This window comes from Saccopteryx leptura, chromosome 9 (assembly GCF_036850995.1).
Source record: "Saccopteryx leptura isolate mSacLep1 chromosome 9, mSacLep1_pri_phased_curated, whole genome shotgun sequence".
In the NCBI taxonomy this organism is placed as follows: domain Eukaryota; kingdom Metazoa; phylum Chordata; class Mammalia; order Chiroptera; family Emballonuridae; genus Saccopteryx; species Saccopteryx leptura.
The window spans coordinates 30,436,449-30,452,836 of record NC_089511.1 but is presented as its reverse complement, the minus strand read 5'-3'; the positions used below and the strand labels follow the sequence as shown (position 1 = coordinate 30,452,836).

Sequence of the window (16,388 nt, the reverse complement as noted above, 5' to 3'; positions counted from 1 at the left end):
TATATTTTAAAAATACTTATGATTTTCCTTTAAGTTACCAACACTTCTTAAGTCAATGAATCAGTATCTAGTATGCATTAGATCTCCTAAATAGATGAGCTAATTCAAAGAAGTAACTTGAAAACAAAACTAAACAAAGCTAAAACATGACTTTGAAAGGAAAAAGAGAAAGCTACAGAAGCTAGGCGAAACCATTCACAGTTACCTTTTAAACTCATCATGGTAGAATTCAGACTTGCAGGTTACCATCTCACCACCCTGGATGTCCTCGCGACTTCTGACTCCCCCAAATACATACAGTTCCATGGCGACTCCACAGGCCACTGCTCCAAATCTGAAAGGCCACACAGAGCCTGTTAGGCACTGGAATGACAACTCATGCTCCCATTCCCTGATTCCTCTTCTCCTTGTTTCAACTCTGCAACATTCACTGTTTAGTGAATATGTGGACCTTCCCTTTTCAGGAAACAAAGTCCTCATTTAATTTTATATAAACTAAATTGCCAAGTGAAATAAAAGGTCCGTTTGAAAGAAAGCAGGAGCAAAAGCCAGGCTCAGGGGCAGCTATACTGTCCATACGCACGTTCTCTCACCTCCTCTCCTTCAGCGGGCATATCGCCGTCCATTGCTGGGTCCTTGGGTCATAACATTCCACAGATTCAAAAAGTTTTCCATACGACCCTCCACCCATGGCATAGATTTTCTTTTTCATAGCTGCATAGCAGCCAATCTGAAAGAAGAAAGCAACAGTGGGGAAGGCAACATTTATTACTAAAGTTAGGTTAATACTCACTTATCTAAGAGCACTACAAGATATCTGGGAAAAGATTTGATTTCTAATAGTAAAACTACAGTGCTTTCCACTATTACAACACAGGATTTTAAAAATAAGAAGAGCAAGGTAATACACACATTGTTAATCTTCAGAAAGGAATTAACTCCATCCACTACTATTCCACTAAGTAAGGTAAGTATAATAAATAACCTTCCTTTTTTTTAAAAGGAACTTTCCAGTCTATCTAGAGTCCATGGAGCAAGATGTCACTCAATTCCTGCCCTACATATTTAGCCACAAGGGCAGAGACAGTGAGAGAACACAGAGTGAACCCCAGTACCTAAAGTCGTACATACCTACGGCACCGAACAAAGCTCCGCTTGCTGATGAGCTTCTGCCTACACCAGGGACTATAAGTAAAGACAGATGCTCTGTAGAGCTAACGTGACATTTGTTGTTTTTTTTTATCCTACCCAGTGAGCAATGGTAATTCTTTATTTGAAAATGAACGTTTCTTCCCAGTCCTGCATAATGATTAAAAAACAGCTTTAAGAAGATTGGTTGCTTCCTAGGTTAGCGCACTCATGGAACTTTTATTAAGTGTAGGCCTTGGACACGGCAGCTGCACAGAGCCCACTGTCAGGATGGATGCTCGCACACCCTCTGTTTCCTGCGGTGGTGTTTGGCTGATGATAACAAAGGCAAACCACCAACAGAAGCAGAATTCTATAACATTAATTCTTTAAACACTATCAATTGTATTAAAAGGCACATGTAGGAAATGAAGAAACAGTAACTAAAAATCCAGTTTATAACCACAAGATATAGTTCTCACCTTTCTAACCATGGTCAGGTCAGGTTGCTTTGTCCAGGTTTTAGAATAAATATCGTAACACTCCATGGAAATTAGCTCTTTGTCACCATCCTCTCCTCCTAAAATGTACAACATTCCATCTATTTCCACAATTCCAAAGTTATGTCTTGCCTGAAAAGACATCAAAGATCTTTGTATACAAGAGGCCAACTACTGGCCCTAGCCGCTTAGCTCAGTGGGTTAAGAGCACAGTCCCGAAACAACAAGATTGTGGGTTCGATCCCCAATCAGGGCCCTCCCCGGCAGCAGCCAATGAGGGCATGTCTGAGTGGAACAAAAAACGAATGTTTCCCGTCCCCCTCCCCTCTCTTTGTCTCTATGAATAAAAAGCAGCCCTGGCCATACAGCGTGGTCTGTTGGAGAGTTCTCCAAGAGCTGCAGGTTGCCGGTTGGATTCCCCGGTCAGGGCACATGCAGGAACAGCTCCCCGTTCCTGTCTCTCTCTCCCTGCCTCTTCCCCCCTCCCCCCCCAAAAAAAAAGCCAACTATCATATTGAAAACTAGCACTTATGTGTTTAATAAAAATTACAGATATCATTATATTCCAGAGTTCCAGCAAAAAAGTGCCGTGCTCAAAACCCCCTCTCTCAAGCATTGCTGCTTTCCCTAGCAGCTCACGTGGTCTTCATCACAATAGTTTCTCAGAACAAGGGAACTACCCGCATGGTAAAGTCAGAGTCGGAATCAGTACTTCTTACAATAGCTCACAAGAAAAAGAACTACTAACAGTTGGTTCAGTAAGATCCTCTGTGTTTAGCAGTGGGCTATAATGGAGTGTTTCCAAGCTGATGTGTGAAAGACAAGAGCCACAGCCAAGGCTGCCCGAGCAGAGAGGCAGAGGGAGAACAGGGATGCTAAGGGGGCCTGAGGGACTTCCCATTCATTTGTCTGTATTTGCTTAATGTCCCCTATGTGCCTAGGACCATCTTAGCACTGAGACAGAGTGCTGAACACAGACAAAATCCCTTGCCACTGAGAGTGCGTGAACAGTGAGAAGGCGCTCCCTGACAGGGAGGGGAAGACAGTGGGGGAGGGGAGACGGGGGAGCAGCGGGCCGCAGGGAAGGCTGCCCGACAGGGGCTATGTGGGCACACGTGCAGGCGCAAGGAGCATGCCACATGGGTATCTGGCAAAGATCTGAGAGGATGCAAGGAGGTCAGACTCAGCAAGGGGAAGGCAAAGAGAGGAGAGCTGCACCTTAGGCAGGGGGGCCTGGCAGAGTTGCAATGTTTTTCTTATAGTCAAATGCAAAACAAAGAAAAGTGCCAAAGGGGAATAATAGGCAAAATAAATTTAAAAAATAATGTTTTACCTCGTGCATGGGTGGCAATGCAGTCCATGAATTTGCATCTGGGTCATACTTTTCTCCTGAGCTCAGCGTCTGCTTATTTTCATCTTGGCCCCCAAATACAAACAAAAATCCTTCTGCAAAAATCAAAGGAGACACACAAGAAAGTTGAAACTTAAGTCTACAACACCCATCTCTTATCGAATATAAATGCCATAGTCATAGAGACGGTACGTGGAGAAACCTTCTCTGATAACAACAATGGATTTGAGATCTTTATCACATTTCATTCCTTCCTGGGTGAGAGCCGAGTCTGTGAGTCACTGTGAACACTACTTCACTCAGCATGTTTGAGTGGATTCCCTCTGCCCTACAACATAAAAGGCAACCTGCAGCCTGCCACCCACTCAGGCCATCGAGCAGCTCGGCGTTATCTCAGCTCTTCTATTCTGGGAAACTATTCAACCCTTCTTGTAATGGCTTTGAGGGGACAAAAGGACAGAAGTGTAAACTCCAGGCCCATAGAAAACATGTCTTCTGGCAGGAGAGCCCCTCCAAAGTTTTACTTCTCAGGATAAAGGCAACCAGGTTTAAATCTCCTTGCTTGTCCAGGAAATCTCAAGATTTGAATGTGACTTACAGTAATTCCAAATTAATAATGTTTTTAGTCACCTGGAAGAAAAAAATGTAAAACTTCTTCTGAAGAAAGTACCTTTTCTAAGCTTTAGAGTCTAACATTCTATGATTTTAAAGCATCAAATAACTCCTACAAATAATTTTTAATAAAATGATCAGCACCCAGCCAAAGGTACTCAGCTATACAAAGAAACTAGACTCTATAAAGAAGCAGCAGAAGCAGACAACAGGAAGTAGTCTTGCAAAGATTTCAAATTTCAAATACCAGAATAATCAAAAGACTTAAACAACAAGATTTCCTAAGTTTAAGAAATAAAAGACAAATTTGAGGGTAATTCTTGAAATGGGACTATAGAAATGACTTACGGATTTGAAAAAGATTTAAAAAAAATACCTAGAAATAAAAAGACAAACCAGATAAAGTTAAAAATTCAGAGATGGATTTAATGACAGATTCATCATAGTAAAGAAAGAATTCATTAAATGGAAGATAAATCAAAAGAAATCATAATGAAAGCAACAAGGTATGGCAAAAAGAAAACAGAGAGATGGCAAGAGACAGAGGATAAAGTCAGAAGGTCTAGCCGTGCTTAATCTGACTTCCAGCAGCAAAGGGAGAGAGGAGAAAAGAGCAGAGGCAATATTTTGAAGATATCTGATTAAGAATTTTCCAGATTTGATGAAAGGCCAAGCTGGAGTCAAGATGCCCAGCAATCCCCAAATATGATAAAATTTCAAATAAAATGTGCATCTAAGCACACTAATGAAATGGCAGAAAACAAAGACAAAACAAAAAATTTTAATACAGTCCTGAGATTCCAGTGCCATGCGGACTTTTCCTGGATGTGGACTTTTCCTGGACTCCTGCTCCTTGGGACAGCTCCTAACAGACTGAACTGGGGTTGGGTTGCATTTTTCAGGGACTTGGCATGGTGTTGGGGCCAACTTGGACTTGGTAAACATGTTAAGGACACTACTCTTTTATGGATTCTTGCTGTATTGGCCAAGAGTTTGCTTAAAGGCTTTAATCACTGTAAAAAAAAAAAAAAAAAAGAAGACTGGATAAAGAAGATGTGGCACGTATACACCATGGTACACTATTCAGCCATAAGAAATGATGACATAGGATCACTTACAACAAAATGGTGGGATCTTGATAACATTATATGGAGTGAAATAAGTAAATCAGAAAAAAACAAGAACTGCAGGATTCCATACATTAGTGGGACATAAAAACGAGACTAAGAGACATGGACAAGAGTGTGGTGGTTACAGGGGGCGGGGGGAGGGAAGGAGGGAGAGGGGGAGGGGCACAAAGAAAACTAGATAGAAGGTGACGGAGGACAATCTGACTTTGGGTGATGGGTATGCAATATAATTGAATGACAAGATAACCTGGACATATTTTCTTTGAATGTATGTACCCTGATTTATTGATGTCACCCCATTAAAATAAAAATTTATTTTAAAAAAATAAATAAATAAATAAATTTTTATTTTAATGGGGTGACATCAATAAATCAGGGTACATATATTCAAAGAAAACATGTCCAGGTTATCTTGTCATTTAGTTCTGTTGCGTACCCATCACCCGAAGAGAGATCGTCCTCCGACACCCTCCATCCAGTTCTCTCTGTACCCCTCCCCCTCCCCCTCTCCCTCCTTCCCTCCCCCCACCCCCCATAGCCACCACACTCCTGTCCATGCCTCTTAGTCTCGCTTTTATGTCCCACCAATGTATGGAATCCTGCAGTTCCTGTTTTTTTCTGATTCACTTATTTCACCCCGCACAATGCTACCAAGACACTACCATTCCTCTATAAGTGATCCGATGTCACCATTTCTCCTAGCTGAATAATATACCATGGTGTATTGTGCCCCATCTTCTTCATCCAGTCCTCTATTTTTTTTACAGTGATTAAAAGCCTTTAAACAAACTCTTGGCCAATACAGCAAGAATCCCTAAAAGAGTAAATAAAAATTTATTTATATAAAAAAAAAAAAGTCCTGAGAAAAGACAGCATTCACTCATTCAATCATTCAATTTTTAAGACAGATTTTTAGACTGACAACTGATTTAACAACAATGAAAGCCAGAAGTCAGTGGAAAGATATCTTTAATGTGCTGAAAAATAATAAATACCAACCTAAAATTCTATACTCAGCAAAAATATACTTTAAAAAGGAGGCAAAGTAATGAAATTTTCAGACAAATAAATATGAAGTGTTTGCTACCAACAGAACCACATTAAAGGAGATTCCAAGAGAAAAACTTCAGGAAGAAGGAAAATGATCCTAGACATAAGGTCTTAGGAACAAGAAAGGGAAAACAAAGAAAGTGGTAAATACCTATCTACCTATATAAACACATATAAAACAGAGATCAATGAAACATGAACATAAATATTATATTTATAAATAATCATTTATTTTAATATTAGACTGGAAAACATGAAAAATAGAGTATAAAAGTACTGATTAACTTTAGGCTTTGAAAACAGGCTGTGGTTTTTAGGGAACCTTCAAATATACATGAAGTATAAAACTTCTAAACTGACACAGAGGGAAAGACTGAATGACAAAACATCAATCAAGTAAAAATAATGCAAGAAAAGAAGTAACGCAGAACAGGCTGGGCAAGCAGGAATTCTCAGTCATTTCACAACTGCAGTCCATACAACCAGACACAATTCCTTTCCTCATAACGTTTCTGAAATGCCAACCCCTCTAGGAAATCTTTGAAAATTAGTGGTATCCTAACCTCTGAGGTAGGAGTGTGTGTGAAAAAATTCTGGGAGGAAAATTTAAGAAAGTGAATTCTGAAGAGGTAGAACAGGGAAACCAGCCCCATGTCCTGCTGGCTACATCACTCCATCCAGCTCTTCATTCCTGACAATAACTTCAGTAATCCTGGCACCAAGAAAATGATTCTATTTCTATACTTTAGTAAAGATTCTGCCATTTCTATCACATGGTACGGTCCTGTATAGCTTTAAGTTTTTTTAAGGAAATGTTAGTGAGCAAGCAGAGACTACAAAATAAGGATTCCAGGAGGACTGCTGACAAAAATTAGAATTAAGTTAAATGACACTCATGGAATGAACCCAAAAGGCAGATCCAAGGGTAAGAGAAAGGAGGCCAACAGAGGTGAGGCAGCAGGGACAACTACTCTACCTTCTCCTTGAGGAAGAAGAGCTATGGATAACGTGGAGTTATTTTCAACCTTGCAAAGGTCAACTGAAACATACTTTCTGTAGTAAAACAACTTTAAAGTAGTATTTTTTAAAGTCTCATATGAAATGCCTGCTTTTCTATGACATTTTCGACATGGTTATGTTTGTAGCTCTAAACTGAATTTCAAAGATGATGGGACTATCAGGGCTTCTGTGTCCCTGGTCACCCAGCTCATTGGTGGTAAGAGTCACAAAATTCTGCTCTTTTACCTGTTAGGTTATCAAGTAAAATGCTCCTCTACTAAAGCCTAAAAACTAACTACGTATTAATGATTTGGGGACAATAAGGACTGGCAGAAGACACTCTTCTTACCATAGCCTTGAAAGCTAGAACTACATTGAAAATGTCATCATAGAGATAATAAAATTAGCTCTTTAAAAGGCTGAGTCAGCCTGACCTGTGGTGGCGCAGTGGATAAAGTGTCGACCTGGAACGCTGAGGTCGCCGGTTCAAAAACCCTGGGCTTGCCCAGTCAAGGCACATATGGGAGTTGAAGCTTCCTACTCCCCCCCTCCTCTAAAATGAATAAATAAAAATAATTTTTTAAAAAAGGCTGAGTCATTCTGTACAACCGTGATATTACACATTACTTGATGTTGTGTTTAAGTAAAATTTACCACAGAACTGTACCTGCTGAGAGCACTCCATGGTTAATCCTTGGCATGCTTAAAGGGGCCAGTTCGATCCAAAGCTGCCTATTAGGGTCATAAAGAGGGCACATACATCGCATTGCTGCTGTTGGTTTCCGTGAACTAAAAAGATAAATAGATTAGCACTTAATGTGTTGTATGTATTTCTGCCATAATAACTGACTAGTTTTTACCACTCTAAAAGATGTTTAAACCATTTTTAAAAATCTGTTGCATCATGCTTTAAATACTAAAATGTATTATGGATTCTTGCTTACCCAGAAATCTCTCTTCCCTTATACCACTTTCAAACAACACACACCCATACTTACACTCTTTCTTCTCCACCAACAGTGACAATGCATTCGGAATAGCCCCGGGGTTTGAAATTGGCTAGCATCGCCTCCCCTTGCTGCGGCTGGCTCAGTGGTATGTTGCTGCACTCTTTGACAATTTCTCGAACTAATGGTTCATTCAGCATCTGTTCCCGTAAGTAGCTGGAGTCTAACCCTGAAACCCACAGTGCTGACATAACATCCTTCATGTGGACCTGCAGAAGAGGGTAGAAAGGATGGGGAGAAAGAAATGGAGAATGCAACACACAGCTTTTAGAATATACAATTTCCAACTCACGGAAAACTACAATTGTTGATGGATCATCAAGAGGCAAGTTCTATGTGCCAGCACTGCTTGACTATGCTGACTTCCCATACCCTTGATAAAAAACATTTAATTTCAAAAATCATCAGTTCATATTTATATTTGCAAAGTTTCAAGCAGCTTTCTTATACCCTACACAGTTCCCATAGCGATAGAAAAACTCACAAAAACTCTGCTATAATTTGTTTTATTTTACATATTTGAATGTGCTGTGAATTAAATCATACTTATAGAAACATTATATACAGTAATAGCTGCATACAATATGGTAAACTATATAATGAAAATGTATCAACATTAATATTAAATGAAAAATATAGAAGTCAAGTTCAAAAAAATCTGAGTACTATATAAACATTTAAGTAACTATTTTTAAAAATACTTAACAAGTAAATATGAATTATATCTTTCATGCTCCATCATTAATTTTGACCAACTGACTATAGCATTCTACATACATAAGGTGAAACTAGTTTTTCTTGGTTCTGCAACTATCATTTTAAGGTACACTCTTCTATACCTGAGTATTAAAAGGCAACAATCTTTATAGTCTCATGCTCAGATTAGCCACAGGATGACAACCTGCCTCTTTCCCCAGCAGTCAGTAAACCTTAGCACCCTTATCACTTTAACACAAGATAAGGGAGAAGCTACTGAAGGCAGTGTCAGGGAATGGCAGCAAGCTGGAAACTTTTATCTCCTTCCCTAACTTACCCAACTGATGTAGAAAATAGAATATTAACTGTCTGTGCTGCGACTACAAGTGTAGCTTCTGAACATACTAATGGATCTACAGAATTAAAAAAAATTACAATATAACCATTAAAACATAAGTCAAGACCCTGGCCAGTGGCTCAGTGAATAAAACATCAGCCCAACATATGGATGTCCTGAGTTCAATTCCCAGTCAGGGCACAAGGAGAAGTGATCATTTGCTTCTCTCCCTCTCCCTCTCTCCTTTTTTGTTTTCTTCCCCTCCCACAGCCAGTGGCTCGACTGGTTCGAGGGTGGCCCCAGGCACTGAGGATAGCTTCCTTGGTCTGAGCACATCAGCCTCAGGTGCTAAAAATAGCTCAATACTTGAACATCTGCCACAGACAGGGTCACTGAGTGAATCCTGGTCAGGGCGCATGCGGGAGTCTGTCTCTCTATCTACCCTCCTCTCACCTAAAAACAAAAGAAAACAAAACACAAATAAAACAGAAAAAACAAGTCAATAGTTATCAAGAACAATTAATAATGCCAATTGTACATTTCAAAACTCCTCTATATTGTACATTTCCAAAACTTCTCTAAAACCTAATTTTTCATTGTGAATATAGTAATTAAAGCTAGTATCTAATTTATATGTATTGGACTTAAAGCCCTGTGATTTTGCTCCTCCCTCAATGTATTAACAATTTGGATCTAAAGCCTGATATTCTCTAAGACCCCTTCTTCCCTCCCAGGCTGTCACTCCCAAAACCTTCCTACAAATATTGAGTGACTTATGACCTATGCAACTTATGACCATTCGACTTTACGACCACAATCGCTAGCTAGGACTGCCCACGTCTGGCAGCGCAAGCGTTGCCCAGCGGGCGTACGACAGTGCGGACCAGCTTCTGGCAGCACTACCATCTCTGCTTCTGGCAGCACTACCATCTCCGCGTGCACCATTTCAACTGTTATCCCAGACTCGGTACAGCAATTTGTGTTTTGTGTCTTGGATATTTTTCATTAAACCCCTCCCAAGATGTCTACCAAGAGGAAATTGTCTTTGCAAATATTAAACCAGTTATACTGGTAATGCAGTGTTTTACTTAAACCTGACAAATGTAAAAATAAGAAAACAAAATGTGTCGAGATGATACAAATGGCATAAAATGAACAAAGAAAATTATGATATATAACAATGAAAGAAAATTATGATAAAATATGACTTAAAAAATTTTATAACATCATTTCACAGTACTGTACATATAGCCTACTCAACTTACAACCAAATTGTGTTATGGCCGGTCTGTCAGAACCAATCGTGGTCGTAAGTCAAGCGCTAGCTGTATTTGAAGTACAGCTAGCGCTCGACTTACGAGCGCCCTGGAGTCATGAGAACTCCAGGGCGCTCTCCCGCTTTCTCCAGAATGGTGTTAATCACTCCAGGGACAGCCTACAGCCCTTACACCTCTGCCAGAGTGTCAAGTGCCCTCTTGCCCTGCTGCCCGCATCAGAGTTGCTGTAGCGGTTGGCCCAACAAAGTCAGAAGGATGAATGATAAAAGCACAAGTGGAGATGCTGCAATTCTACATATAACCTCCAGCTTAAGCTTGAAGTGCATTTTCCCATGAAAAGCAACATTCAGAGGATATTATGTCATATTTTCATTGCTACATAGGCTTTTGTAGACTGGTCTGAAATACCAACTGCTTTAATAATCCTATGAGAAGATGTTTTACAGATACCTTTTAGATCTTGCTTTTACAAGTCTTTCCAGTTGAAGAAGAAAGACATCAATAAATTGAATTAAAAATAATTAAATCAATGAAATAAGCAAAAAAGCAAAGTTAGACCACATTATAAACTATAGGTACCTTTCTTATTTCTGTATCATGTGCTATCCATCGAATTACTGCCTCAAATACATATCTTTCATTGCCAACGTTTAATTTCTCAAGAGAAATCACTTCTTTAAGCTTCTGAGGACTCAGTTCTAGGAATTCTTCTGTGCTGCTGACATCACGGAAGTGGGTCTCCAGGTATTCCGTGGCCAGGTAATGAACGTGGTGCAGGCAGTAATGAAGTGCGAAGTCACGGATCCCGATGCAGTTCTCGGCAGCAATGCAGCCTTCTAAAAACTCGCAGCACAGAGTTTTAAGATCCGTCAGTAGGAGCAGGTCTGCTGCCTGTACAACATCTTGGATGGTATCTTCGTTTAGCCGGATCTATAAGAATATCATAAATATTTTATATTAAAATGTATATATTTAAAACCCAAACCACAAATCTATTAGGCTGAGCCACATGAAAGCTCCATTTTTGTAGGTCAAAGATGATCAGATACTGAAAATTTCATATGGTTTAATACAGTACTTTTTTCAAGAAGAGTTTGAGGGCCCCAGGGAACCCCGGAACAACATAAACAGGGTGTGGCTGATTAACTTGTCCTACCACGTCCCTTGCTTTACCAGTGTTAACTACCAACAGCTCTTTAAGGTGAACTATCAGTTGCTCACTACTATATTTAATTTAGAGAAAAACCTTAAGTGAGTCAAAGATCAGGAAATTGAAAGTTCTGTATTCTATGGCAAACTGAAGGTGATTTCTTCAAATAGTAGCACCAGAACTGTAGAAAATCTTTCCTCCAATATATAAATTCACTCCTTTGCCAAATGGTACGCCACACAGAATGCAAACCCTCTGGAGAAAGGGGGCATGCGCCACCTCAGAAACCTCACCTGAATCCCAAACATTGTACCCGGCTCGGCGCAACAGATACAATATGGCCCCAAAGCTGCTTTCTGGAAAGAATCCCTAATAGAAGAGTTCAAAAATCATACTGAACATGTACTTTAATTTTATTCAGTTTTCTGATTAATGCTTCTCCACCCACTTGACAGTTTTTCCATTCAACAGTAAGGTGATGTAAAGAAACAGGCCTCTAAGATATTGCCATGATCACAAGTGGTCCAGACTCTCCCAAGAACGGGTACGCATCCTCCATTTGGAAATGTGAAGGGGAGATTTCAGAGTAGAGCACAGCAAAAAACGTTTTACTATGCTTTACACACTGTGTACCACAGATACAAAAAAAGAATGTGTAACTGCCAATCACCTTAGACAACGAGCAACAAAAGTGGAAAGTGCACGGAGTGAGCTACAAGTACACAGAAACTCCCCATTTACACAACACATTAAATTTAGCCCCACGACACCAGAGAGCTGTAGACTACTCAAATGTAGGCATGTTAAAAAAAACCATCCGTCTCAACAAAACTATACTGCCAAATCAGGAATTTGTTATAACTTATCTTGTAACTATGGTTTTAAAAATCACAATTAATGTAAATTGAGAACAGAACTTGTAAATAAGGTTTTAAGTTTCAAATTTAAGCCTTAACATGAACAAGATCTTCTTTGCTTATAACTTGTCATAACTGCTGCTGAATTGATTTTACAAGTTAGATAAGAGGTTGATTCGAAGCCCAGTTTTGTGATGCTACAGAGTTATCTCCAGTATTTTAAAGGCTGTCCCAAAATTAGTTTAAATCCATTTATTTTTAACAATTATACAACACACAACATAACATCCACACATCCACCACTTAGTGTTTAGAGAAAAGGAGATGACATCATGAAACTAAACCAAAAACTTGAAAAAGAATGACAATTACTGTGTTTGACTCTAGAGAGAATGAATATATTTAGAGAAAGTAAGCAGCACACTCAGAATACTTAGAAACATGTAGGAGACAGAGTCTTAGACAAAGGAAAAGTAACATAAGATGAAGAAGGAATAAAGAAGAGAGTAAGAAACAAGCTCTCAAACTGAGTCAAGATAAAAGCATTCTCACTAACTTCTTCCTGTTAAAAACGAAACAAAAAAAATGAGCTCTGGTTCACACCTAAGATGTTTTTTATGAGTCATCATGCTATACTTTAAATCACATAATAGTAGGTGGGCGCTGGAAGAGAGCAAAGGAAAGGAAAGAAGTCTAATCACTTATCTCTGTCCTCCCAGGTTTCATTAAGTCATCAGAAACATAAGTGGGTAGAGGAAGTAGAGAAATCAGAAAGAATGAATTGGGGGTGGCCTGACCAGGCGGTAGCGCAGTGGATAGAGCGTCGGACTGGGATGCAGAGGACCCAGGTTGAAACCCTGAGGTCACCAGCTTGAGCGCAGGCTCATCTGGTTTGAGCAAAGCTCACCAGCTTGGACCCAAGGTCACTGGCTCAAGCAAGGGGTCACTCGATCTGCTGAAGGCCCGCGGTCAAGGCACACATGGGAAAGAAATCAATGAACTAAGGTGTTGCAACAAAATACTGATGATTGATGGTTCTCATCTCTCTCTGTTCCTGTCTGTCTGTCCCTACCTATCCCTCTCTCTGACTCTCTCTCTTTGTCTCTGTAAAAAAAAAAAAAAAAAAAGGCCTTGGCCAGTTGGCTCAGTGGTAGAGCATCGGCCTGGCGTGCAGGAGTCCCAGGTTCGATTCCTGGCCAGGGCACACAGGAGAAGCACCCATCTGCTTCTCCACCCTTTCCCATCCCCTTTCTCTCTATCCCTTTCCTCCCCTCCTGCAGCCAAGGCTCCAATGGAGCAAAGTTAGCCCGGGCACTGAGGACGGCTCTGTGGCCTCTGCCTCAGGTGCTAGAATGGCTCTGATTGTGGCAGAGCAACGCCCCAAGATGGGCAGAGCATTGCCCTCTGGTGGGCATGCCGGGTGGATCCTGGTCGGGCGCATGCGAGAGTCTGTCTGACTGCCTCCCCGTTTCCAGCTTCGGAAAAATGCAAAAAAAAAAAGAAAAATTGGGGGTGGTTCAGGGATGTCGGTCCTGCTCAGGCAACAGGTCCAAGGCGTCACGAATACCATGCAGGTGCCTGCCATTTGTGCGAGTCTAGAACGCACTATTTCTACCAAAGAACTGTCCCATGCCCAAGGAAGGCTCCCATTTCTAAGCTATGAAGACAGACTGAGTTCCTCAATGAAATGGGTAAAAAGCAAAATTGAAATTAACATTTAAAAACAAAAGGACAGCAGTGAAGGGAGCATCCCGTGTTCTTCACATCTCACTGCTGGAAGGTGGAGCTCTGGATGGTAAACTCAAAATCGGGGACTGGGTAAAATCTTACTTCATCTCCTTTCTGTAAGAGCAGAGCCTCAAAAGAATGCGTCTGGGCGCCATGAGCAGTAGGCGGTGCTGGTAAAGCACACAGTGACAGACGATGAAGATGAAGTGTTACGTGGTCACAGATGGATGAAGGGAGACCCTCACCCTGAGCTTGAGAAGCTTCAACTTAGTCTTCCTTCCTTTGTGTCTCATACCTGCCCACTGAAGATGTAATCCAGGATCTCTCTCATAACCATTACCGATATCCCTTCAAGTTCAATCTTATAGGTTGATCCATCATCTTTTGGAGGATTATAGTTTAACTTTGTCCTAAGAAAGGGAAAAAAATGTAAAATTTCTATGAAAGAACAAATAGGTATAAAGAGTTATACACTAAATACTCTATATATAGTATATGAAAATTATCAGCATGTAAGCCCTGCCTAGAAAACTCAATTTGTTCACTGCAGATCAATACATATTTTATGACTTTTCACACCTAAACATTTGTTCTAGGATTCAGACTGCTACTTCTTAAAGAAACCAGACAGACAACCAAAGAACTAAGATACATGTGAACAAGGATCGCTACTTCACCTAGGGAACCCCAGGTGTTTCACTTTATCTTTCCATGTATTTAATTATCAATTATTTTCAAAAATGTAACAGGAAACCCACAAATCTCTCACCCAAAACAAAAGCTATAACCCTCACAATAACCTGCTTCTAACCCAATTTATTCATTAAATATATAATGTATAGAAACTTCTTATTATATCCATGACACATATATTATAAGTGAATAAATGTATACAGATAATAATAAGTTTCTTAAATTTTATAAAAGGGTTTCATGCTGTCTAATCTTCTGGGGCTCCCCCCCATTTAACATTATACTGCTAAGTCATTTATACTGCCACATATCACACTGGTACTTTGTTCTTTCTGCGGGATAACAGTCCACCTTCCTGGGCCTCTGGGCCATTTCCAGGTTTTTGGTATTGCGAATAGTATTGCTATGACTGTTCTTGTACATGTCTCTTTTTGTATTAGGCAAGTCAAATTTCCCTTGGCTGTACCCCTGGGAATAGAATTATGCTAAATTATTCTCCAAAGTATGAGATAATGTTAAATAAATTACTCTCCAAAGTAGTTAGAGCAGTTTACAGCCTCATCTGGTATGCATAAGAGTATCTGTGGACCCACAAACTCTACAACATTTGAATCTGTCATATTCCTAAATTCTGCCAATCTAGTAAGAGAAATACGGTCTCCACTGGGTTGTGATCGGTGTTTCCCTCATGATCCAGGTGCTGAACATCTCTTTGTATGTTTGTGGTCACAAGTTTTCTCTTCTGTGAAACACGTGTTCAGTTCAAGTTTCTTCTTCAGTTTTGTTTGTTGTTGTTTTTTTTGTTGTTTTTTTTTACAGAGACAGAGAGAGAGTCAGAGAGAGGGATAGACAGGGACAGACACACAGGAACAGAGAGAGATGAGAAGCATCAATCGTCAGTTTTTTGTTGTGACACCTTAGTTGTTCATTGATTGCTTTCTCATATGTGCCTTGACAGTGGGCCTTCAACAGACCGAAATAATTATTTATTTTTAGCCAGTGACCTTCGGTCCAAGCTGGTGAGCTTTTGCTCAAACCAGATGAGCCTGCACTCAAGCTGGTGACCTCAGGGTCTCGAACCTGGGTCCTCTGCATCCCAGTCCGATGCTCTATCCACTGCGCCACCCCCTGGTCAGGCTCTTCTTCAGTTTTTTATTCAGTTCACTGCCTTCCTCACATTGAGGTGGAGAAGTTATTACATTCTTGATATTAATCTCTTGGGAAACTTGATACTTCTCTGAAGGTGATGAAGAATTTGAAGAATAATTTTTCATGGTCAATGCCTTCTGTGTCTTGTTTAAGAACTGGTACCTTAACCAAGGTCTAAAGATAGTCCTAATTTAGCAGAGGAAAGCTAAGACACAGCCTAAATTGCACTTAAGACACTCCCTCCCCTGCCCAAAGCATCGGAATTGGTAATATGGGAAACCTGTGGAAGGAGGGGAGGCATAAAAGATGAGCTTAAAATAGAAGAATGGGTTGACAAAGTCTGAAGACACAATTGAATTCCCAGATCCTTCTTCCACACATATACACAACTCTCCCACACAGGTTAGTAAGGCTCTCCGCCACTCCAATGGATGGTAAGTGATTTATATTCTGAAGCACAAAACTGAGGGTGGGTCTATGGGCAGGGCAGTATCAGTCACATTTAAGGGTAGGTGTACTGTATGAAATACTGAGCGTTTAGGCTGACCCGGTGGTGGCGCAATGGATAGAGCATCGGACTGGGAAGCAGAGGACCCAGGTTTGAAACCCCAAGGTTGCCAGCTTGAGCGCAGGCTCATCTGGTTTGAGCAAGGCTCACCAGCTTGAATCCAAGGTTGCTGGCTCAAGCAAGGGGTCACTCACTCTGCTGTAGCCCCCGGTCAAG

General features: G+C 40.4%; 1 protein-coding gene across 1 annotated transcript in view; it reads right to left on the bottom strand.

Moving 5' to 3' along the window:
• The window catches only part of GAN (gigaxonin), a 70,156-nt gene that overhangs the window by 14,874 nt on the left and 38,894 nt on the right, over positions 1-16,388 (bottom strand). The window contains exons 2-9 of the mRNA XM_066348396.1: positions 14,118-14,232; positions 10,667-11,017; positions 7,769-7,986; positions 7,438-7,559; positions 2,962-3,074; positions 1,611-1,760; positions 594-730; positions 206-334 (exon numbers count right to left, since the gene is read on the bottom strand). Coding sequence (XP_066204493.1) covers positions 206-334; positions 594-730; positions 1,611-1,760; positions 2,962-3,074; positions 7,438-7,559; positions 7,769-7,986; positions 10,667-11,017; positions 14,118-14,232 — 1,335 coding nt within the window. The remainder of the gene's footprint in view (positions 1-205; positions 335-593; positions 731-1,610; positions 1,761-2,961; positions 3,075-7,437; positions 7,560-7,768; positions 7,987-10,666; positions 11,018-14,117; positions 14,233-16,388) is intronic.